This window comes from Ciona intestinalis, unplaced genomic scaffold, assembly GCF_000224145.3.
Source record: "Ciona intestinalis unplaced genomic scaffold, KH HT000119.2, whole genome shotgun sequence".
NCBI classification, from domain to species: domain Eukaryota; kingdom Metazoa; phylum Chordata; class Ascidiacea; order Phlebobranchia; family Cionidae; genus Ciona; species Ciona intestinalis.
The window spans coordinates 114403-137330 of NW_004190441.2; the positions used below are offsets into that span (position 1 = coordinate 114403).

The 22928-nt window shown below is 37.2% G+C and overlaps 4 protein-coding genes and 2 long non-coding RNA genes across 8 annotated transcripts; 4 read left to right on the plus strand and 2 right to left on the minus strand.

Moving 5' to 3' along the window:
* Positions 1-554: 554 nt before the first annotated feature.
* Positions 555-1528, minus strand: LOC100186937. Its single transcript, XR_182213.4, has 2 exons — positions 1035-1528; positions 555-747 (listed from the first exon to the last, which is right to left on the minus strand). It is a non-coding gene; the product is annotated as an uncharacterized LOC100186937 (long non-coding RNA).
* LOC100175123 (adaptin ear-binding coat-associated protein 1) lies at positions 1522-3061 on the plus strand. The gene is made up of 2 exons (XM_002128804.5): positions 1522-1794; positions 2080-3061. The coding sequence occupies exons 1-2, from the start codon at positions 1641-1643 to the stop codon at positions 2562-2564; spliced, it is 639 nt and encodes a 212-aa protein (XP_002128840.1). The 5' UTR covers positions 1522-1640; the 3' UTR covers positions 2565-3061.
* On the plus strand, positions 2990-5412 carry LOC100185313 (isochorismatase domain-containing protein 1-like). Its single transcript, XM_002128882.5, has 6 exons — positions 2990-3141; positions 3353-3516; positions 3689-3850; positions 4182-4334; positions 4603-4719; positions 5058-5412. The coding sequence occupies exons 1-6, from the start codon at positions 3078-3080 to the stop codon at positions 5208-5210; spliced, it is 813 nt and encodes a 270-aa protein (XP_002128918.1). The 5' UTR covers positions 2990-3077; the 3' UTR covers positions 5211-5412.
* LOC100184542 (E3 ubiquitin-protein ligase RFWD3) lies at positions 5403-21906 on the minus strand. Of its 2 annotated transcripts, XM_018815921.2 has the most exons (11): positions 21321-21906; positions 15283-15416; positions 14894-15252; positions 14354-14515; positions 8956-9070; positions 8124-8325; positions 7676-7826; positions 7388-7564; positions 6808-7052; positions 6123-6337; positions 5403-5634 (listed from the first exon to the last, which is right to left on the minus strand). In XM_018815921.2, exons 1-11 carry the CDS (start codon positions 21790-21792, stop codon positions 5488-5490), a joined length of 2379 nt encoding a protein of 792 aa, XP_018671466.1. In that variant the 5' UTR covers positions 21793-21906; the 3' UTR covers positions 5403-5487. The 2 variants fall into 2 exon arrangements, with proteins under 2 accessions (XP_018671466.1, XP_002123329.1); XM_002123293.4 differs by having other exon boundaries at positions 14894-15416.
* LOC101243062 lies at positions 16160-21022 on the plus strand. Of its 2 annotated transcripts, none has more exons than XM_018815930.2 (6): positions 16160-16458; positions 16621-16845; positions 17941-18171; positions 20000-20083; positions 20364-20463; positions 20842-21022. In XM_018815930.2, the coding sequence occupies exons 1-6, from the start codon at positions 16422-16424 to the stop codon at positions 20957-20959; spliced, it is 795 nt and encodes a 264-aa protein (XP_018671475.1). In that variant the 5' UTR covers positions 16160-16421; the 3' UTR covers positions 20960-21022. The 2 variants fall into 2 exon arrangements, with proteins under 2 accessions (XP_018671475.1, XP_009861599.1); XM_009863297.3 differs by having other exon boundaries at positions 20367-20463.
* A 232-nt stretch (positions 21907-22138) lies between the features above and the next one.
* LOC113475143 lies at positions 22139-22532 on the plus strand. The gene is made up of 2 exons (XR_003396885.1): positions 22139-22377; positions 22417-22532. It is a non-coding gene; the product is annotated as an uncharacterized LOC113475143 (long non-coding RNA).
* Positions 22533-22928: the final 396 nt, after the last annotated feature.

Below are 22928 nucleotides of genomic sequence, written 5' to 3' on the forward strand. Positions count from 1 at the left end.
TGATCATGTTTTAAACAATTAACAACGGTATGTGGAAGTTGTGAAGATACGGTTTTATAATTCATTGAATGTTCTTTGTTTATTACCAAATGAAAAGAGAAAACTAAACGAAAAGGTGTCCCATCTTCCCCCACCCTACTATACAATCGCTGGTTTAAAATTAAACCGCAAACTAACTAACAATAAACGCACTATAGACTATACAGCTTTGCAAAGTGACAGCGTTTGTTTCAACCACACTGCTGTTTGTACGCGAAGGCGGAGCAAAAAGCAAAATCCGTTGATTAGTTTAGGAATAACCGCCGTTTGCTTTCGGCGTTTCAATCGCAATGTTTCCTTGCAGTGATGCGCAGCTTGTGTAGAAATTAAAACATATTTACCTTTAAGCGCGTAAGAGAAACGACAATTTCTCAGTTGTTGGTTTGAATGAAGTTATTCCAATTACCTTATGACCTAAATATGAACCAAATCTTATACAAATCACTTTTTATACGCATTGACAAAGAGTATAGACCGTTTGAAAAGTACGTGCCCATTCATTACACAGCCAATCATAGCTTAGGTTTTTCTGTCGTGTTCTGCATAATACAAGGGCATTTTCCAATCACATTTCACAGCAACAAACAACATAGTCCCAACATATATCATCGTGTAAAGGACCAGGAATGCCTGGAGAAGTTGCAACGCTAGACCAGGGTTGTCGCCAACGTTTTGCTCGAGTGACTTCATAAACATTCCCTGCATCACCTGCAAGGCTAACGTTAAACCCGATGTCGCGGTACATTGGTTGTCATGCTTTCGAAGTTATGGCTCGAACTTCTAAGCTGCTACCATTGTGGGCGTATGTATCCTTGGGCAAGACATATAACGGTAACTGCCCCAACCCAGTGGTCAATAATGGGTTGTCCAAAATATCAGCCATACATGAAAAAAAAACAATCTTCATATAGGCCTTAGTTACATACAATCATTTAACATCTGCTGTGTATCAAAAAGTCCCAGTTAATATATCCCCTAACACAGTAAAACCAAACCTTAGCTTTATCGACCACTGTTGGTGTTGTGTTCATTACCGCAGTGGTGGCATCGTCGTTCAGTGTAGACATTTCCATTTCGTTTCGTGCTTGTTTGGGCGTTATTATACAAACCCAGCAAATCTTACAAAATTGTAGCAAATGTTTTATAATTTATACTTTTTTCACGATTATTGTTTCATAATTGAATTTCATGGTAAATATTCACACAAACTATGCTTAAGTTATATCATTGATTGTTTCGGTTTACTTTCAATTTCAACCCAAAATACTAACGTTCAGTAATTCGTCCCCTTTAACTACATTCTTACTTTAGGGAAAATTCGTTAAGTTTTAGAATGAATAAACTTTTTCGTAAAATCGATGTTGGGCAATGAATGTACAAGTGACGTTTTGTTTGTTGCCAAAATAAGGTGAAAAAACTTAATAAATTTGATCTTTGATAGCTTGTTTTAGTTATTATTATTCTAACTAACTTTCGTTTACCAAGTGCAGGCTACTAAATTTGCTGTTAGGTCAACGGAAACTGGTTCCTGACTTTTATATCAACGTAACATCGTATTAAACTGACTTGTTAAGCACAGTTTTGTTGAAATAATATTAAATATGGGTGAGGCGTACGAACATACACTAATGGTTAAGAATGAATGTTTTGTTTACCGTTTACCCCCACGCCCCTCGAACCGGGGATACAGAGCAGCAGATTGGGGGTTGGACAAACCGATGTGGACAGGACGTATGAGGGTTACGACTATGAATGGTAACTTTGTGTTGGCTGTTTATTAAGATTATATTATTTTACATAGGAAAACAAAAAAATCACCCAAAAATATTGACACAAAGTTACACGATGATAAATAAGTTGTGTTATTGTCATTGCCCAGCCATGCTACATTCATTCATTCAATTGCGCACTGCATATGGCAAAGTTACATACGTGGTAACTCATAAGCGGACATGAGACCTGCGTTATAATGTCGTTTTCCGTCACCTTTATTCATTTCCAATACATCTGTATTCATATGTTTAACTTAATCCCCCCCAGGTAATCTGACCATCAAGCTGCTAAGTAACGAGGGCGAATTATTCGCCGAAGCTCCAGTTGCTGAATATCCTGGGGTAGCCGTTGAATCCGTCACGGACTCGTCCCGATACTTCATTCTAAGGATTATCAACCAACAAGGACAGAAAGCGTTCATCGGAACCGGGTTTGCAGATCGGGGCGACGCGTTCGATTTTAACGTAACGTTGCAAGATCATTTCAAACGAGCGAAAACAGAGGAAATAATTGAACAAGCTCCGGTGAACGAACCAAGCTTAGATTTAGGTTTAAAAGCCGGACAAACATTTAGGATCAATATTGGAAACTCGGCTGCGAAAAGTAAACCAAAAGCCAAGCCTGCATCAACGGGAGGACTCCTGTTACCCCCTCCTCCCGGGGCAGCTGCGTCGCAACCCGTAGCCAGCAACGACAAGTCCGAGTGGGGAGAGTTCTCAAGCGCAAGTGACAACCAATGGGTTCAATTCTGATGTTCATGATTACCAAGCCAACTTGTGCAATCCTTATCATAGTAATAGCTGTATTGACCCATGAATGCCAAGTGTGTTAAACCATCATTCATCTTTCATTGAATGTTATACATTTGGCAACTTTAGTTATTTCATGCTTTTAATTAGATATGTAGAGGGGGTTATTCTATTTTATTCCACTTTTGTAAAAACCATTTCCATTCAATATACATTTTATAAAAAACCTCGCATATTGAACAACATTGCCATCGGTAACAGTTTTATTAAATGTTTAGCCAATTAATGTGTTAAGAATATAATAGACAATTTTACCATGTTATTCAAAAGTCTCATTTATTTCAAATCAGTTTAATTTATAGAAATGTAATGAAGGCGTTTAAATGTGTTTATTCTTTGTTTTGTTGCTCTTGGTGGAAAAACAAACTAAATTAATCACGTTCATAATTTTTCATTCAATTTACTCGCAATGCAAATGAGCTGTTTTCCTTCAACTTAGATAGTAGATTCGTAGAAATGACTTCTGTGAGATGTTTGTTTATTTGTGGGGATGAGACCAAAGTATGTGAGCTAAATACAGGTTGGTGGGGAGTATTTTGTAAGAAAAACTAACGCTCCAACACATTTGTTTGTTCAAGACTTGGCGCTGCTACCATTGTGGGCGTATGTGTCATTGGACAAGACACTCACCACACTTTTGCTCCAATGCAGTGGTCACTAAACAAATTATCAGCCATAGAGAACACAGTCACCCTCACATTCTAAGTTATTTATTTGGTGTATTATTGTAGGAAGTGGAAAATCTGACATTTGTTCAGAATTTCGCAAAAGTTTCGATCTATTAAACTTTGAGTTGCAAACATGGGACAAAAGTTGGAATGTTTGGGTCGATGTGGGGGACGAGTTTACTTTGGAAGATTCGACCAAGTTTCGAACTCGTCAAACCAATCTAGGTGTAAGTGGTTTGTTGATTCAATAATCCAACTTTTACTGAAGTTGTTCTCATTCTGTGTTTTAATGACCAATTCTCTTCGTTGTTTTAATTAATTTGATCTTCGTTATCGTATTCGAAGAGACAAATAAAAACTTCATGTCAAAAATCAATAAATGATCGATCCCTCCCACAGGGATTGGGGAACTTGGAAGCGAGCAGCTCGGTCGTGTTTTGTTGCGACATGCAAGAACGGTTCCGACCGGCAATCAAGTATTTTGATGAGATTGTACAAGTGGGAGGGAGGGTGGTGAAAGCGGCTCAGATTCTTAATATCCCATTGGTCGTCACCGAGCAGGTGAGTTTTGCAACAATATTTAAATATAATCACCCACAAAGTAACTTGTAAGCGGGCACAAGGTTTATAAAGACCACCCGTGTGGGCCATGTTATAGCGACTGTCTTTGGCCCACCACACAAGGATAAATAAGTTACATTTATTAATAAAACATAAACCGGGCAGATACCCTAATTCTTCATTCCTACATGGCTGGCGTTTTAGACAACCCACTGGTTTGAAGCAATTGCTATAAAATATCCTGCCCAAGGACACACACGCCCACAATGGTAGCAACGACGAGCCTTGAACCCATTACTCACATGCTCAAAACTGTTAAATGTCGTTCCAGTATCCTAAGGGTCTAGGAAGTACCGTAAAAGAGTTGCACATATCGGGTCCCGATGTACTCGCTGCAAAGACCAAGTTTTCAATGTTAACAACAGAAGTGGAATCTTTTCTTCGTTCAAATCAATTCAAGAGCGTTCTGTTGTTTGGTGTTGAGGTATAGAAGGTTTGTTGTTTGAATACAAGATCATATGAATAAATATCATTATCATGAAAGTAAGTTTCAATAACAATTCTCTTCATTCATGCTTATACATGAACTAACCAATAAAACATTGGCACTTATTTAATCTTACATGCAAGGGTAACTGACCCATCACCCAACCTGTTTGTTGCCCATGTTAATTACTTGCTAATTCTGCAGAATTTAATTTAAAATACGATTGTACTTAAACATACAACCCCCACCCCATCTTTACCCACAGACGCACGTATGTGTCCAACAAACTGCTATCGATTTAATATCTCGTGGATATGAAGTTCATCTTGTAGCCGATGCCACTTCATCAAGAAGTTTATCCGATCGTCAACTTGCTTTTCAGGTTTCTTGAATGAATGTAACTTATTTATCCTTACGTGGTCACAAGATTCATTATAACATGGGTGCCATGACACCGGGAAAATTTGTAACAAATATTTTGCAACAATCTTCTTAATATAAAAGAGCTTTTCCTGCCAAACTTGATTAGTATGTGTATAAACATTCATAAGTGAATTATCTGTTCAAATATCGGCGAGTTGTAATAAGTAGAGTAATACAAACATGGCAGAGTTATGCATGCTACATTACACCCAACATATATTCCAACTATCCCCGTCTTGGTTGGTTCTTATGAATGGTAAGTGATTTATGAAACTTCAAACCCCATTATATCCACAGAGAGTCCGTAAACTTGGTGTGTTCGTAACTTCAGCTGAAACCATCTTACTTCAACTCGTGGCCGATAAAAACCATGGAAAGTTTAAAGAAATTCAAAACCTGATTAAAGTCCTACCCCCTGATACTGGCCTCACACCCAAGAGCAATATATAGTTGATCTATTTCATTCCAATTCTAATTTTACTATTTCTGCTGATTATGTTAAAACGACTGTCGTTTTGCTGCTAATTTCCTTCTCTTCGTTGTTTGAATTGATCTGAACTTCGCTGTCGTATTCGAAGAGATAAATAAAAATTATGTGTTACGTCTTACTATCTTTGCGAATATTCAAAAATAAAAAAACTGTTAAAGAAAAGTTTCTTTTAGTAAATGCAGCGGCTTTCGTTAAAACACTGTTTGCATAGCAATATAAGTGAGAGGGAATTGGAAGTTAATCCAACGCAAAAACTTTTAAAGTTGTGTCTGTCAGGGCAGCTATTACATTCCTATTAGAGATATTAGTGTTTAAAATATCAAGTGGAGGAGCATTGTCGCACGGCAAGCATTGGACCAACTTGTTCCTGTTCACGTCGTATACCTTGGAAAGTAAAAAGTCTTAGGTAAATATCACTATGGAAAGTAACATAGGCACCAAACTATTAATAATACAGGGGAGGCTGGGATAGGTTCCCTGGTTAAACACAACAGTTGGTGTGGCTGGCTCTAGCACAGATGATACAGGCTTGATGCTGCCACCATTGTAGGTGTGTGTGTGTAGGTTATTGGTCGGATAAAATCATTCCACCCGTGAGGTCAGCGCTGTTTGCATGTATTAGCTCCACAACCACCACAATAATCCAAGTAAACAATACGATCAAATGAACCATAACCGATTTAAGGAGCCACGCAGTTTCGCTGTACAAGAGCTCGTACTTAGACTTGCATGGCTTAATCTTTGAGAGAAGCATATCACCACTGGCAGGATCAACCATGCCATTTGCTCCAATCCATATGCAAAAAATGTTAGGGTTGACCTGCCCACCCTGCCACCCCACGTTTGGTGCCTATAGTCAACACAATACACACCTGGACCTTCTTGTTTGGTTCATCTCCAACACAAGCAAGTAATGTATCACCTCCATTCAATGGCAACACATGCAAGGAATTCCTGGTCAACATCTTATGTGTTTGACCTCCATAAAATGTCTCCACAATATTACAACTTATTCTTTTCCCACCATCGGTTCCAACCATTGACTGTAGCTCACCAAGCAAGTGGGTTGTCTTCCTGTAACTACCACCTGTTGGATGAATGGAACTTATTTATCCTCGTGTGGCGGAGCAACGAAGTCGTTATAACACAGGTGTTCTGTTTCATACACCTCATGTCCGCTTACGAGTTACCTCGTATGTAATTTATTTATCCTCGCATGGCGGGAAAAAGACGGTCGTTATAACACAGGTGTTCTGTTTCATACACCTCGTGCCCGCTTACAAGTTACCACGTATGTAACTTATTTATCCTCACATGGCGGGGCAACTACAGTCGTTATAACACGGGTGTTCTGTTTCAAACACCTCGTGCCTGCTTACGAATTGCCACGTATGTAACTTATTTATCCTCGCATGGCGGGGCAACTACAGTCGTTATAACACGGGTGTTCTGTTTCATACACCTCGTGCCTGCTTACGAGTTACCACGTATGTAACTTATTTAACCTCACATGGCAGGGCATTGAGAGTCGTACAACAAACAAGTTAAATAGTCCACCTGGTCTAAATGTCACAAGACAGTGATTGGTTGATGGGTTGTAACATAGACCTGCACAGCTACCAGTTTCAAGGGGGAGGAATGTTGGTTTGAAGTTGGAGATGAAAGAAGTCGATTCTTCCGTGGATTCCATCGTATCTTGCCAGAAGCACGCCCCCTTCAACGTAGCGCTGAACAAACCACCGCGACCCTGGAATTTGTCGTTGGCTGTGGGTGGTACGTGGTAGAGGGAAACTACGGGGCATCTGTGAATGGATCGTCAAGTCTTAATATAAACAACAGATCATATGGAAGATACAACTTTTAATTCATTCGGTTTAATTGTAAGAGAAATTAATTAAATGTTCCTTTTAACTTAATACTGTAGCGTGTCAAACAGTGACGTATCCAGTCGGAAATAAAGGGGGGCAAGTTGTAAAAAGCGGGGGGATCCCCTAATCACCCCTGTGTAACATTAGCGTCAAATATCTTTATTTTGCAAAACCACCAAAACATTTCTAATATATAAAGAAGAATGTGACATGCATGTGACATGCAAGGTAACCACACAACAATAATAATTATACGTCGCATGTCTCACCTGGACCATGTGTTTTCCATGGTAGACATGGCTTCCGAGGTATTACGAAGATCAAACTGCATGAAGGAGCCATTATTGAGCCCAGAATATATAATGTTTCTATTGTTAGTGTCCCAACAACAGCTCCACACTGGTTTCCCAACTTTGTATTCGTGAACTTTGGAGTTGCTTAACATGCTGGAGACAAGATAAGGATTTCTTTACGAACATTTATTCTATAATGTTATACATCTATTAATTAGAAAACACCCCACCACACCACTTATACTATCTTACCCCCCTACTTACTCAGTAATACGAAGGGTTCCATCCTGCGAGGCCGACAACAGTTGATTCTCACACAAAGGATTGAAACGAAGATCTTTTATAACCTTCTGATGCAACAACGTGAAACAACCACTTTTAAAATCCATTCCACTTAATCTCTTCACCCCAAAACCTTCAAGTAAATAATTCTCCTGAGACACGACAATGGCTATAATATTGGTAAAAACACAAATGCTCCAGAAGTTGGCTAAGCTTGGGTGGCTTCCATGTTAAATGCATGCGCCTAATGCAAGCTATCTTGCCACTTGTAAACAACGTTTCATCCGCCATACACCAAGGCATTAATATGGTCTGAAACACCACGACCAACTTAAATATTCGCAACCTGGTTACAATAGGTCAATAAACCAGACAAAAATAATCCCAAACTTTGACATTAAATGAACAAAAACCATTCATAACCAACCACCTGTCATGAACCTTGAACGAGGACTTGGTTGCGAGATCACGAACTGACACGACCTTTTATCAAAGTCCATCACTCTACAACCTCCTGATGGGGTGATGACGATGTTTTTATAAAGTTGGAAGAATTTCCCGTTGTTTGTTTGATTGGATGATTGTTGTTGGCTTGTGGTTGTTGGGTGGGTGGGTTGGTTGTCCATTAGAACCTGGGTGGGATAGATAACAAGAATGCATAGCAGTTTGTAAAACAACTATTGTGGTATTTATTTGTGTAGCGATGTTGTGAAGTCATATACAGGTCGTCTTCATCAGGGTGGATGACACAACAACACAAAGTAGTGTTATCGTAAAGTAGGGAAAACATGGGAACAAAGTAGTGTTAACGTAAAGTAGGGAAAACATGGGAACAAAGTAGTGTTATCGTAAAGTAGGGAAAACATGGGAACAAAGTAGTGTTATGGTAAAGTAGGGAAAACATGGGAACAAAGTTAAAAGGGCACACAGCTTTAAATGTATGGACAACTATTTACAACAAGCAGGACAACTTGTAAGTTTGCAGGTATTGGTTCCTTTATTATAAAGCTATGCTTGGATATCTTGAGTTTGTTATTGAAACAACAAATGTCCCTTATTTAAAATAAAAAAATTTCCTAGTCAGTTTCAACACAAACATGGCAGACCATACGTGAGATACAATTTTCCTAAAAACTAAACCCGTATTCAATGATGTCAGAAGTTAAAATGAAGACAATTGTGTTTTATATACCGCGCTGTGATGTTTATATTGAAACAATCCTTTTAATCGAATGATAATATTTCCACAAAACCCAACTCACGGTAACTTTACTTTTGAGTCGATTACATTCTTCCATAGCCATCTCATATTGCATTCTTACTTTAGCAAGCTCCATTTCTCGTTCACGTTTCTCTGCTTTCACTTTATCGGCAACCCTGTAATGTTGAACAGAATAATTAACTCGATGATAATAACTTGGGGTTTAACGGCCTAGATTTTTCCCTCAATTAGTTTTTACCCATAGCATGTTTTATTGACTGTCGTTTGTTGCTAATTCCTTTTTTCTACACGGTTATAATTAATTTCATCTTGGCAACCATATTGGAATAGAATAAACAGATGTACGTTATGTTACTTGCTCCACCATGTCGCAAGCAACGTTGTATGTAACCTCACCCATACTGTAGGGCAATACAAACAACAAGTAAGCATATTGTTCACAAACAATGTCTTGTTTTCCACATAATGCATGAAATACTTCAGCATACCGTTATAACGACTGTGGTTGCCCCGCCATGCGAGGATAAATAAGTTACATACATGGTAACTTGTAAGCGGGCACGAGGTGTATAAAACAGAACACCCGTGTTATAACGACTGTCGTTGCCCCGCCATGCGAGGATAAATAAGTTACACACGTGGTAACTTGTAAGCGGGCACGAGGTGTATAATACAGAACACCTGTGTTATAACGACTGTCGTTGCCCCGCCATGCGAGGATAAATAAGTTACATACATGGTAACTTGTAAGCGGGCACGAGGTGTATAAAACAGAACACCCGTGTTATAACGACTGTCGTTGCCCCGCCATGCGAGGATAAATAAGTTACATACATGGTAACTTGTAAGCGGGCACGAGGTGTATAAAACAGAACATCCGTGTTATAACGACTGTCGTTGCCCCGCCATGCGAGGATAAATAAGTTACATTCGTGGTAACTTGTAAGCGGGCACGGAGGTGTATGATACAGAACACCCGTGTTATAACGACTGTCGTTGCCCCGCCATGCGAGGATAAATAAGTTACATTTATGGTAACTTGTAAGCGGGCACGAGGTGTATAAAACAGAACACCCGTGTTATAACTACTGTCGTTGCCCCGCCATGCGAGGATAAATAAGTTACATACATGGTAACTTGTAAGCGGGCACGATGAGCACCTCGTTTTATTTATGTTGTTCAATCTTAATGTATTTACCAGACAACCACCCCATATTTTGCCTTGGTTGGGATGGGAAACTGGGGTTTAGTGATGTATATGGAAACTACATTGTTGTACAATGAAGCGATTAATTCAAGTTACAATAAACATAGGGAGGTAAATCTTGTTGCCCATTAACTCACACATCAGGTGAGCATTGTTGACTTTGTTTTTATATTTGGGTTCAAAAACAAACAACATATCTTGTACAAAAGGTGGAGATAACTTTTAGCATACAAGCTCTAAACAACTGTTTGATTGTGTTTTATTCTGTACGAGTAACATTGCTGATAAAATAGGACATTGGATTAATATTATAGTTTACAGTAGGTACCTTTTAATGGATTCTTAACAAAAAGTTAGTTAAAAATAATATTAAAAATATTAAATAGTCAAATTAATAATATAAATACCAATCAACATGCTGCACAATCACAATGTATATAAATACATCATTATGATATGAAAAGTGCGGGTAATATAATTGCAAGCAGACACAGAATAATTTAAACAAACTACCATTACAACTAAAAGTGGTATAACAATACTAACTGGACAACAATTTGAAAAAAATTAACGCAATGATGAAAAATCGCAATAAAAATACTGTACTGGACAACAATTTAAAAAGAATTAAATAATAAAATATAGATTCATTAATACACTACACAGCACAAATGTGGCAACAATGTACGATCTCACAAACTTGTTACAACTGGCATGTAACAGTCTATGCGCAAGGTGACACTTTTTTTTTCCTTTGTTGATGAACAAGCACCTGATTTTAACATCTCCTCACAACTTGCAACGTTCACCTCGGATTCTTCGATTTCTGCCGCATACTCAGTGTCAACAAAGTATTCTGTTCTCATTTCAAGAACCTTTTTGTGCAACTGATATGATTCTTCAAATCGTCCAAGTCTAAACAGACAGACTGCTTTGTTTGTTAGAAATGCAGCTTTGTCTCTTACGTTTGTGATGTCAGAAGGTAATTCTGTACGTCTGATTTCAACATATGGAACTTCCACAGTTTGCTCCTTAGATTCGGTGTTGAATCTGATTGAATATATCGGGGTTCGAAAAACTGGCTGATTAAAGTTTGTTGTATTTTCAATGCTTTCAAATGCTTCTAGAATCACCAATGCCTCGTTGAACTGCTGTAGAGCTTCTTCAAAGCAACAAAGCTGAAAATTACAAACTGCTTCGTTGTTGTAACACAAAGCAACCATTTTGTCAATATTTGGATCTGGTGAATTATCGCCAAACAGTTTCAATGTTATCATATTATATTCCAATGCTGATGCAAATTGACCCAGCATAAAGTAGTGATTGGCAACATTCCCAGCACTTATCGATTTCTTTGTTTTAATATCTGGTACATAAGTGTTGCTTTTCTCACATTGACAAATCAAATCATATGCTTTCAAAAGGTATTCCAGCCTCTCTTCATTTTCATGTGGAGGTGTCAATCCAACTGCCAAATTATTCATAGCCCTAAACTTCATAGTTGGCAAACGTCTATGGTTTGGTTGACTCTCAAGCAATTGGAGTATTTGCCGATGAATTTTCACACTTTCAGCAAGTTTATCCATACGTAGTAATGTATTTGCATAGTAATCCATAGAATCAATGAAACTTAGAGTTATAACTTTATCACTTGTAAGTTGTGGTTCAGATACAGTCTCATAGATGTGACAAACTCTATCATACAGTTTAAAATAAAAATATACACGTATCTGCATGTCTTGTTCGTCATGAACATAATCATATAAGCCATCTAGATTTATGTTTAGGTCTTTTGCTACAAACTGTTGCAGAGTATGAGCAATCACAAAGTAATTGACAGCGCTATCCTCTCCAAGCATTTGGATCATATTTAGTTTCTCTATATCTCTGGTTTTATGTACATCATGCTTCATCATGTCTGACTGACGCTGTTCATTCATGTACACCATTAGTCTTAACCTGCAAGCAATTGCTACAGCATAAGAGAACTGATCCCTTTGCTTCAATGAAATTACTCCTTTTTCGTACAGTTTTTCTACAACCATAAAGCTGGAGGTTTCACTCACATCATGTTTCATTCCTAGTTCTGATATAAACAGTGTTGTGAGTCTGTAAACTCCTTGTTTAAGATTATACTTTGGTGCGTTAAGCCTTGAAGCCAAGTTATCTAAGACATTATATTTTCTGAAATCTTCTTCAAGATCCTCCATGTGTTTTTCTGCGGCTTCTGACTTTCCTTGAAACTTTGCTTTTCGTTTTGTAGCAACTCCATCGGCAAATTCTTTGTATACTTTCTCATCACCATGCACAAAACAAGTGGTGGTTAAAACATCAGCTAAATGATATCCGTTTTTTAAATCTTGTTCTGTAGTCAAGTAGTTTAGCATTTGACTTACTGGCTTTATTAGTTCTGTTGTCCAATCTTTGTTGATGGTGGGTTTGTATCGACCTAATATTGTTTTGCAAGCATGTGGCATGAAGCCATCAAATGAAATGCCACTTGGGGTGACTGCATCATAAAACCAATCGCCACCTTCTACCTCAAAGTTATTCAGGCATGGAATTGCCACACTGGGAATTATGGTTTCACCAAAATTGATCAAAATAACTTGAAATATCACAGCAAACCAGCGAAAATACTCGAGTGTTTTTTCAAAGTCTTTTAGTTTTTGAACCCCTTCTTTCAACACAATGATATTTTCAAAATCTGAAAATGGTGTGATTTCTTTTCTTGCCAATGAGCCCATACCAACCAAAGCAAAACTACAAGGTTCTGTTCCTGATATTTCAACACAAAACTTTGATATATGTTGCATAATGTTTGTGTATTGCTCAGTTATCCATGCTTGCAGTTCAACCATTTCCCACGTTTCCACATTTTGTTTTTCAACTTGAGATAAACAACTGTCTGGACCAATCTTCTGTATAACACTATAAAGTTTTTCTTTTGCTTCACTTCTTATTAAGTTCAATTGCTTTTTAAACTGATTTGCCTTTTTAACCAAATCAACTGATTGGTGTTTCACTGAAGCTTCTTTCAAAACATCTTCACACAGTTGTTGCAAATCCTGTTTCACAGTTTCTATGTTGTCTGGTTGTCGTAGAATGGCAGCATTCATTAGAGTAGCTGCCTGAATGAGAGATATTTTGTCTTTGGATTTCTTGAGTTCCAATGCCAACTTGTGCAGTAACTTAGCCGACTCTTTTTCGTTTACTTCCGCACCTTGCTTGTTGCAGAGCTTTCGAATTTGATTCGCAATTTCTTCTTCCATATTTTGTTTTTATTTACTTGCGATTGAATATAACTGAGAAACTATGGCACGTAAATGGAGTAGGAATTAAAATATAGCGGTTACAGTTAACATCATTTAATGGTGATGAAATTTTAGAAACAAAATTTATATAAACATTAAAATACGATGCTATTCGTAAGAGAAGCCTTAAAGCTGTTTAAAACTTTGAGTAGTTGATTACAATACCCTTTTACTATTATTATAACTTTGCCTTTATTTTCTATACTTCTGTGCAATGGGTAAACCCATTTGGCTTACTGTATACCATGTTACATAACACCGTAACTGTATGAGCGATTGACTTCCTGTATAATCCATAACAACTGTTGATCCCTTCCATACTAGTGGGTTGGTGACCTTATAACTTCACTATGGTGAGACGAGCTGTAAACTAAGGATTTGCTTCATTGAATGCTGATCATGAACCAACATAGAGGGGTACGTCTACATAATATAAAGCTCGGACGTAAACAACAAGGGGCTCAAATTGTCTTTACTCAGAACAAGTTTGAACAACTCTGGCTGAAATCCCAGGTCCCATGGCGTGGCTCACTGTGGAACCTCACCCATATAGAATAGAAAGGTAAATACATCATAAAGTTTTATTATTGCCATTAAAACATTCTTGGTAGTGAAAGTTGTTGGGAATAAAGTTTTAAATAAATTAATATTTTGTTGTTTTGTTTGCAGAATTATCTGGAAGAGTTTGCTTTGTGCTTGTTCAAAGTAAATAGATGCACAACAAATAAGCACATTGTTCACAAACAATGGACAATATCTTGTTCCCACATAATGCATGAAATACTTCAGCATAGCAGATGAAGGTGTTTCAAATATTTTGATTGAATTTTACAAAAATATAAACCTTCAATTAAACATTTGTGTGGAAAACTAGATTAGGGCTTTGGTTGTTTGCAATATTCCAAAACCAAACTTACTTTATTGCGTTTTCCAGCTCCGATGTATCGACAGCTTTCAGTTTCTTTGCGTAAATCACTCGAACCTCAGATTTCTTAGCCTTCACATTACACTGCGGGCACTTCTGATGGCATTCCTTCAACCAACGTTCAACGCATTTCTGACCAAACAAGTGACCACACCTACAAAGTAGGACAAACTTTTTACAAATTGTTACAACTTTTGCAAAAAAATTTTTTAAAAAATGTTACAACAAACCATTTCTACAGATTTTAACAATTATTGTAAACCTGATACAAAACAACAAACTTTGCGTTGGGTTAACAATAGCAAATGTAATTCATGGAGATTTGGGATTTCATGTTTCATAAGATACTTTTAATACAAGGGTAACAATAACATATTATACATCCATACAAGCAAAAACAAAGTATAATAAAGTGTAGAAAATTAATATCTTCAACAGAATTTGCCATAAATTTATTCTTTTATTTCAAAAATTTACACACACATTTAAAATAACTTTAAACACACACACATACCCAGCCACATAAACTTACTTCAATGAAACGAGTCTATGTTTCCCACTATTAGTCCATGGTTCAAAACATATGGGACAATTCATCTCATCATCTGATTCGCTTCCTTGGGAATTCTCTTTCACTTTCTTCGGACTACACGCCTCAGAAGGTGAGGAAAGCTTCCTCTTGTTGTGTTGTTTCCATCGTGAGGAGGATAAGAAGTCTTGCTGTGATGCGAGCTCATTGCCTTGTAATGCATCAGTCAATACTGGTTCTAATATCGGTCGGGGTAACACTGGTGTTGGTAACTCTGGTTGCGGCAACACTGGTGTTGGTAACTCTGGTTGCGGCAACACTGGTGTTGGTAACTCTGGTTGCGGCAACACTGGTGTTGGTAACTCTGGTTGCGGCAACACTGGTGTTGGTAACTCTGGTTGCGGCAACACTGGTGTTGGAAACTCTGGTTCCGGCAACACTGCAGAATTAGTTAATGTTGATGAACTGGCATCACTGGGAACTCCATCTTCCTCCAACCTTGATGTTTCACTCGATCTTTCACTGTCTAGAAAAACAAAGGCTTTATAAAATAAGATTATTGTTTACACAAATAGAAATATTGTATTTGGAGTTCATTGTCTTGAAGGAAAGAGAATAGTTCACTCCTTGCATTACTTGGATAGAAGGCACTATTGTATACAGAATGCATATTTTGGTATTTTTTTACAAAATCTGGGGTGCCATTGTAAAATACAGTTACACTCATAGTTGTCAAACATAGGAAACCTCATTGATTAATGTGGTGAATGCAATATACTTTGGCTCTGCTTGTTTATATAGACACCTAACAGCAGGGTAAAATCTTGGGTGACATTGTTGAAATACAGTTACACTCATAGTTGTCAAACATAGGAAACCTCATTAATTAATGTGGTGAATGCAATATACTTTGGCTCTGCTTGTTTATATAGACACCTAACAGCAGGGTAAAATCTGGGGTGACATTGTTGAAATACAGTTACACTCATAGTTGTCAAGCATAGGGAACCTCATTGAATAATGTGGTGAATGCAATATACTTTGGCTCTGCTTGTTTGTATAGACACCTAACAGCAGGGTAAAATCTGGGGTGACATTGTTAAAATACAGTTACACTCATAGTTGTCAAGCATAGGGAACCTCATTGAATAATGTGGTGAATGCAATATACTTTGGCTCTGCTTGTTTGTATAGACACCTAACAGCAGGGTAAAATCTGGGGTGACATTGTTAAAATACAGTTACACTCATAGTTGTCAAGCATAGGGAACCTCATTGATTAATGTGGTGAATGCAATATAATTTGGCTCTGCTTGTTTGTATACAAACTCGGACTCTAAATTATAAATGCCCCCTGTTTCAAAAATTAACAAGCCACCCCATGCATCACTTTCATTTTCACCAGCCAACAAACAATAGATCGCCCAACAGATGAGTCACCAATATTACCTACTCCGTTTCAACATCCGCAAAAAGTCGGTTTGGTAAAATAAGGAAGTAGCATTGTGTAAGGTGGAGGAAATATTGAACAATGAAAACTTATTTGCTGCTTGTTTCAGTTTTAGTATGTAAGTATTACTATCATCTTCATTATATATATACATGTATATATATGTATATTAAAAAATGTATTATATATATTTTTTTTTGTATTGATGCATTAACAGTAATGTTGGATTGGGTAGTAAATAGTTTTCACAGAAATTAAAACAGTTAAACTTATGTTATAGGTAACTCATATTGTCACGTTATCGAAGACGAAAACTGTAGAAGTGGAAGTACAATTGCTAAGGACATTCTGTTCTATCGCCACACTTCTCCATGGCGGCCGTGGGATAATAATGAACATTGTACATTCACACTGATACCAACCCACCCAACAAACCAGTTGATTATTAAAAAACGTTACGTATCTTCTGGTAGGAATACAAAAATTACAATGCCAGATGGAACAGGTACGTTGCGTAAACAAAACAAATAAAATTTATTTTTGTGTGTGGGAAAATAAATGGATATAATGGTGTAGGTTTGTGATAAATAGAGCACAGCTACTGTGATAAATAGAGCACAACTACTGTGATAAATAGAGCACAACTACTAGTATTAAATTCTTGTATTGCAGCCGTTATCGAATGACACGAGCGCCCAATGTTCTGTATCTGATTAGACTGATTTTTATTAAAAAAACATAAATTCCTAAACTTTTTTATATTGAAATAATACAAAGTGCTGCATTACGTCTTCTCTTTCACCGCAACCCACGTGTTCTAAATGATTTTAATTAGCGACGCTTTTCGTCCAAAAAGGAACGTATTCTCGTACGCCTTTCTCCTTAATGACGTCATAAGCTTGTGCCGAGCTTTTGGTTAAAGCTCGGCGCTCGGCGAACCTGAGCTTTTACAACTTCAACACATTCCTATTGTTTATAGTTATACCAAATTTGCGTAACATTACCAACATCGTCTGCTTCATAGCCCGGGTCGAAGATTTAATATTTATTGCAAACGTATCAATCCTTTACTAAGTTTACTTGATCGTATACATAAAAGGATAAATATCCAACCTGTTTTTAAGCACATGCAGGTTAAATAATCAAGGGGACAATCGCTATTATGACGCAAAAAATCAACGTGTGAATTGCTATTATGTCGTAATCAATTGCTAGGTCAAACAATCCCTTTTATGATGCAATGAATTTACGTGTGAATGCCTACTAATTCTTAATAAACATGCTGCTTGGCTGAGGAAAACATCGTAAATATAAGGCAGTTATACTTCTGGAATATATTTAGGTTGTTTATTACAACAAATATTGCAATATATATTGCCGCGAAAATATTTTGTTTAAAAAAAATTTTTTTTTTTTTGCCGATTGCCGACCTGAGTGTCCAGGGCTGCACACCTCATGCCCGCTTATGAGTTACCACGTATAGAACTTAGTGGGTGATTATTTTTTAACTTAGATAACTAAAAAAACTTGGTTGGAGTTATTGCACTAATATTTTTCTTAACCTGATCAAATCATTACATTTCGAATCCTGTACTTCCAGCTGTAAAAGAAGATTTTCTATCTGGCCTTAAGGATTGGTGCATGGTGTATAACAACACGTACTACAGTGGTCTGGATAATTGCCAAATGACTGAAACTTGCAGCAGAAGTGTTAAGATGAATAATAAGAATTGGGTTGTTAAAACTGACACAGATGATTTGAGACTTTTGCTTTCATTTCACTTCAGCAACTGCACAATGAAGACAACAGCAGTAACAGCAACTTATGAAGGTAATTACCTTGACATGATCAGGATTGTAAAACTACCCCTTTTTCGGTGATAATGTCACTGTGCGGATTGTTCAAAAAAGTCCGGATTTTTTTAATAGAAATAAATCCAATTTATATTAAAATCAACTTTCTTACGTTCGGCCAACAATATACTCTTTGGATTCTTAGTTCAGTATTTATTGACGACATAAACGTGCGCTCTATTTTAATCGCATCGGTTACCCTGCGAGAACACGGCGAATAGCTAAAATGACGAAACGGTTCGTGCAAACAATTAAGAATGCATTTTTCTAACACCCGCTCCACTAATTTTGACAAATCATGTCACATGGAACCTTTATGTGGTGAATTTGAAATGATATTAAATTTATTAAACAACGTATCTAAATCGGTAAAAACAAAGAAAAAGTCTTACTCACGTTCATCGTGGATTATAAATGTAAGGATGATTACGTCATAATGCCTTTTGTAAACTACTCGAATTTTAGAAAACAAACGTGGTTTATGTGCTTCCATATTTCGCAGAATTATTTTCTTCCCGATATAATTTTAAGCCAGCAAACAAGAATAGTTTAAACTTTAAAAGCAAGTAAATCGCGGTTATGTGAATTTTAATTGGTGTAAATATTAGAGCGACGAGCGACGCTATCAGTAAATTGGAATCAATGCAAATTGTAATATATTATTACGAAGTACTTTCCCGGCCGAGCTTGGACAGAAGCCAAAAAAGGTCGATCTTAGGCATCGCGTGTAAATCAGAGTTTCGTAAATCCCAGTTGCACATATTAATTTTACCCATAAAATATTTTATTTCAAATTTATGTACACTATGTTATGTAACACTATTTCTAAATCAAAAAGTTTAAACATGTTATATAAATCGTATGATTAATAAAACACAAGCTACTCGCTAATCACGCAGACGTTGCATTTCGTCATTTTTAACGAGAATAAATTCACAACGATTGCTTTGCTTGTTAGGTGTGGACTGTATGCTACCGCATGCGTCTTCCTTTATTTCCTACACCGGCGCAGAGCGTAAAAATGTGACGCTCATATACAATGATCTTGTGATTCGTTGGATAGTGGGCACATTCCTCCCGATTGTTACGTAATGAAACGTCATAGTTAATAGTTATGTTACAATAATACATGTGACGTAACAATTAAGCACAAAATGTCTAAATTGCAGCATGGTAATGTTTGTTACTCAAGCGATTTCATTGATAATTACGAACACGCGACGAACATAAAACATTACATCGCAGCTTTAACAACATTTTCTATCGCACAGGAGCCAGCACTACACTGTGCCTTTAGTTAGTAAAAGACGGTGAACACGATTTGGTAGCTTGGGTGACAGACGCACATAAAGCATAATGCGTCCGGATTTGCAATAAAATTAACCAATAACCGTCTAAATTTACATTTTTTTTACAATCCTGGACATGATTTATTATTTTATTTTTATTACGTTAATAGCCATCTACAACTTTAGAGTCGATTTTAAAATATTAACAATGTCACCCCAGATTTTACTAGAAATTTAATGACCGTGCAAGTAACAACAATAGAACTAGAATAAGAAATGTTTTCAACAAAATTTCAACATTTCTTTTAATTGCATTGAAAAAAATTGCTTAAATATTAGTTACTGCAGCATAGACTTGCACTGTGTGACCATTCACTAACATCAACGACATGAACTTAATATGAAACCACAATTGTCTTGTGCGATGCTCAAGAGCTGTGGTTCATGAACGACCACGACAACAATGTTGAACAATTGTTTAAAATTCAAATATGGTTTAGTATTTTATCTTTTAAGGTAAAACCACAGCAACCACTGACACCCAACCAACAACTGAAACTCTCCTTTCCACCACCAACCTAAACAGCAACTCTCAACATGGTAGGAACAAGCTTCTCTAACTAAATATTCCAACTATAGGATATACACAACATTAGGCTGGATATTTTCTAAAGCAGCTCTTCTGGCATTCATTTGCATTCCGTTGTTTCAACGTTTTATACAGGTCGTGTCAGTCAAGGTGAATGACAATCAACAACGCAAAACACTTGCAAATAAATGCCAGAAAAGATGTTTTATAAAACAAATGTAAAATGCTTAGATAGTAGCAAAAGTTGATATATTGCGGTAAAAGTCGGTTATATGTTATGTTTAACTTTAACAGCAACACCTGCAAATAGAGAACAACTATTGATGTGGGTGTCGATAGCTCTTGGTATCAGCTTACTACTATGTATGATACTACTTGCTTTAAGTTGTTGGTGAGTGTTCTACACAGTGTATGAATATATTATGTGTATTATTGTTATATGCGGACAACTTTTCAAAATACAGAGGAGGCCGGAATAGTTAAGACACATATCTCTATAAAAACAAATCTAACTCATTGGTTGAAATGTTTACTGACTATACTGCAGTGTAGGAAAATTAAAGATGTTTTGATAAATATATATTTAAAATACCAAGCATTGGGTTATTTATGTTAGAAGAAACTTAAAACAACTAAAACTTAGATTTATTTTTGATGAAAATATAATATACCTATAGCTATAGGACTTTATTGTAGCCTGAACTATTTTATAGGCTGGGCTATTTATGTTATGAGAAGCTGAACTCACTTAACTTTAACAAATAAACAGGAAACTAAAGATGGCAACTAGTGGCTCCCAAATAGAACAACAGAAGCAAACAGATTCAAACCCTGATGGTTATAAGGGAATGGTTGACAACATAATTTACGACACTTCGCGAAATTAGGTTCATTTTAATTTATGTAAAAATTATTGTTAATCAAGAAATAAAAATCATTTTTTTAATTTGTGAAAGATTTTTTTGTACCTTATGTTTTCACATTAAAACAAACATTCTTTGGTGTATAAGCTGTTTATGAATGGGTTATCAGGAAATTACAAATGGAAAAGTATGTCTGCAATCGGACTTGATATATGTTCGCAACATTATTATTATATGTGCCAAACTTGGTAGTTTTATTAATAAATAAATTAGCGCAACAATCGCAGTGCAAAATTGGCACATTAAAAAATGTTACCCACAAAAAGTAACCATTCCATCTGACCCTGTCAATGCAATTTAGACTTAAACTTACAACACAATATACCTTGATTGGAAACTTCGCTATCGGATGCATCTCCCTCCACCAATGTACCGGCTTCACTTTCCTCTGAGGACGCCACATGTAACCTGAACGGGGCTCGACCTGGCCGCACCCAACCTAATATGGGGGAGGAATCCTCAGATAAACCTAATATTGAGTCAGCATTTTCAGTGTCATCGTTGTTCCCCCAATCTTCATCGGGGTTGTCTGAAGTAAGGTCAATTGTGCGTCGTTGGTTCGATAAATTGGACGATGACTCCCTTGAAGCTGAGTTCGCAGTCACGTTGCTTATAAGCCATCTAACAGCACGCGTGGCTGCTTCGTTTTGTGGTAAATCATTGTCGGAAACCGTTACAATCGAAAATTGTCGATTCCTGCTTGTTTCAGGGACAGTAGATGGTTGGTTGGACAACGGGAACATCTCTTCATCATCAGAGGAATTATTATCTTCAACTAAACGTAGAAACGATGCCATTGGTAAAGATGTTGACTCCTTGTTGGAATGTTTAAAAAGTAAATTGTCCAGACAGCAGATTGCACTTTCAAACCATCATCATATATTATTTATATAGTCCATATAAATATACCTATGTGTAAAACAGTTTATTTTAAACGAATTGTACAGTTCGCAAAAATTTAAACTTACTACATTTTTTTACACAGATTGAACCGTCATACCAATATATATACCACCATACCGGCAATGCAAAATAGAGCGGTTTAAGTTTGTACAAGTGAAGAATCCGAGTGACTTTACGCTACTTCTTAGCGTAACATAACCGAATAATTCATATTTTCGAATATGATAGCGGACAACACTAAAAGGAGGGATAGAGGGACGGAGGGACAGAGGAAAACTGAGTACTAAAAGGAGGGAAGGGAGGGACGGAGGGAAAATACCGTTACTAAAAGGAGGGAAGGAAGCAAAATGGAGGGACGAAGGGAAACAAAAATTCCATGGCTTAAACCCTATGGGCGGAGGAACAGAGGGAAACTATTTTTTACCCAAAATAAGTGAAGGGACGGTAGGGAAACTGGTGGAGGGACGGTAGGGAAACTGGTGTAGGGACGGAGGGAAACTATTTTTCGCCCAAAAAAGTGGAGTGACGGTAGGGAAACTGGTAGAGGGACGGAGGGAAACTATTTTTCGCCCAAAAAAAGTGGAGTGATGGTAGGGAAACTGGTAGAGGGACAGAGGAAAACTATTTTTCGCCCCAAAAAAGTGGAGGGACGTAGGGAAACTGGTGGAGGGACGGAGGGAAACTATTTTTCGCCCAAAAAAAGTGGAGTGACGGTAGGGAAACTGGTAGAGGGACAGAGGAAAACTATTTTTCGCCCCAAAAAAGTGGAGTGACGGTAGGGAAACTGGTGGAGGGACGGAGGGAAACTATTTTTCGCCCAAAAAAAGTGGAGTGACGGTAGGGAAACTGGTAGAGGGACAGAGGAAAACTATTTTTCGCCCCAAAAAAGTGGAGTGACGTAGGGAAACTGGTAGAGGGACGGAGGGAAACTATTTTTCGCCCAAAAAAAGTGGAGTGATGGTAGGGAAACTGGTAGAGGGACAGAGGAAAACTATTTTTCGCCCCAAAAAAGTGGAGGGACGTAGGGAAA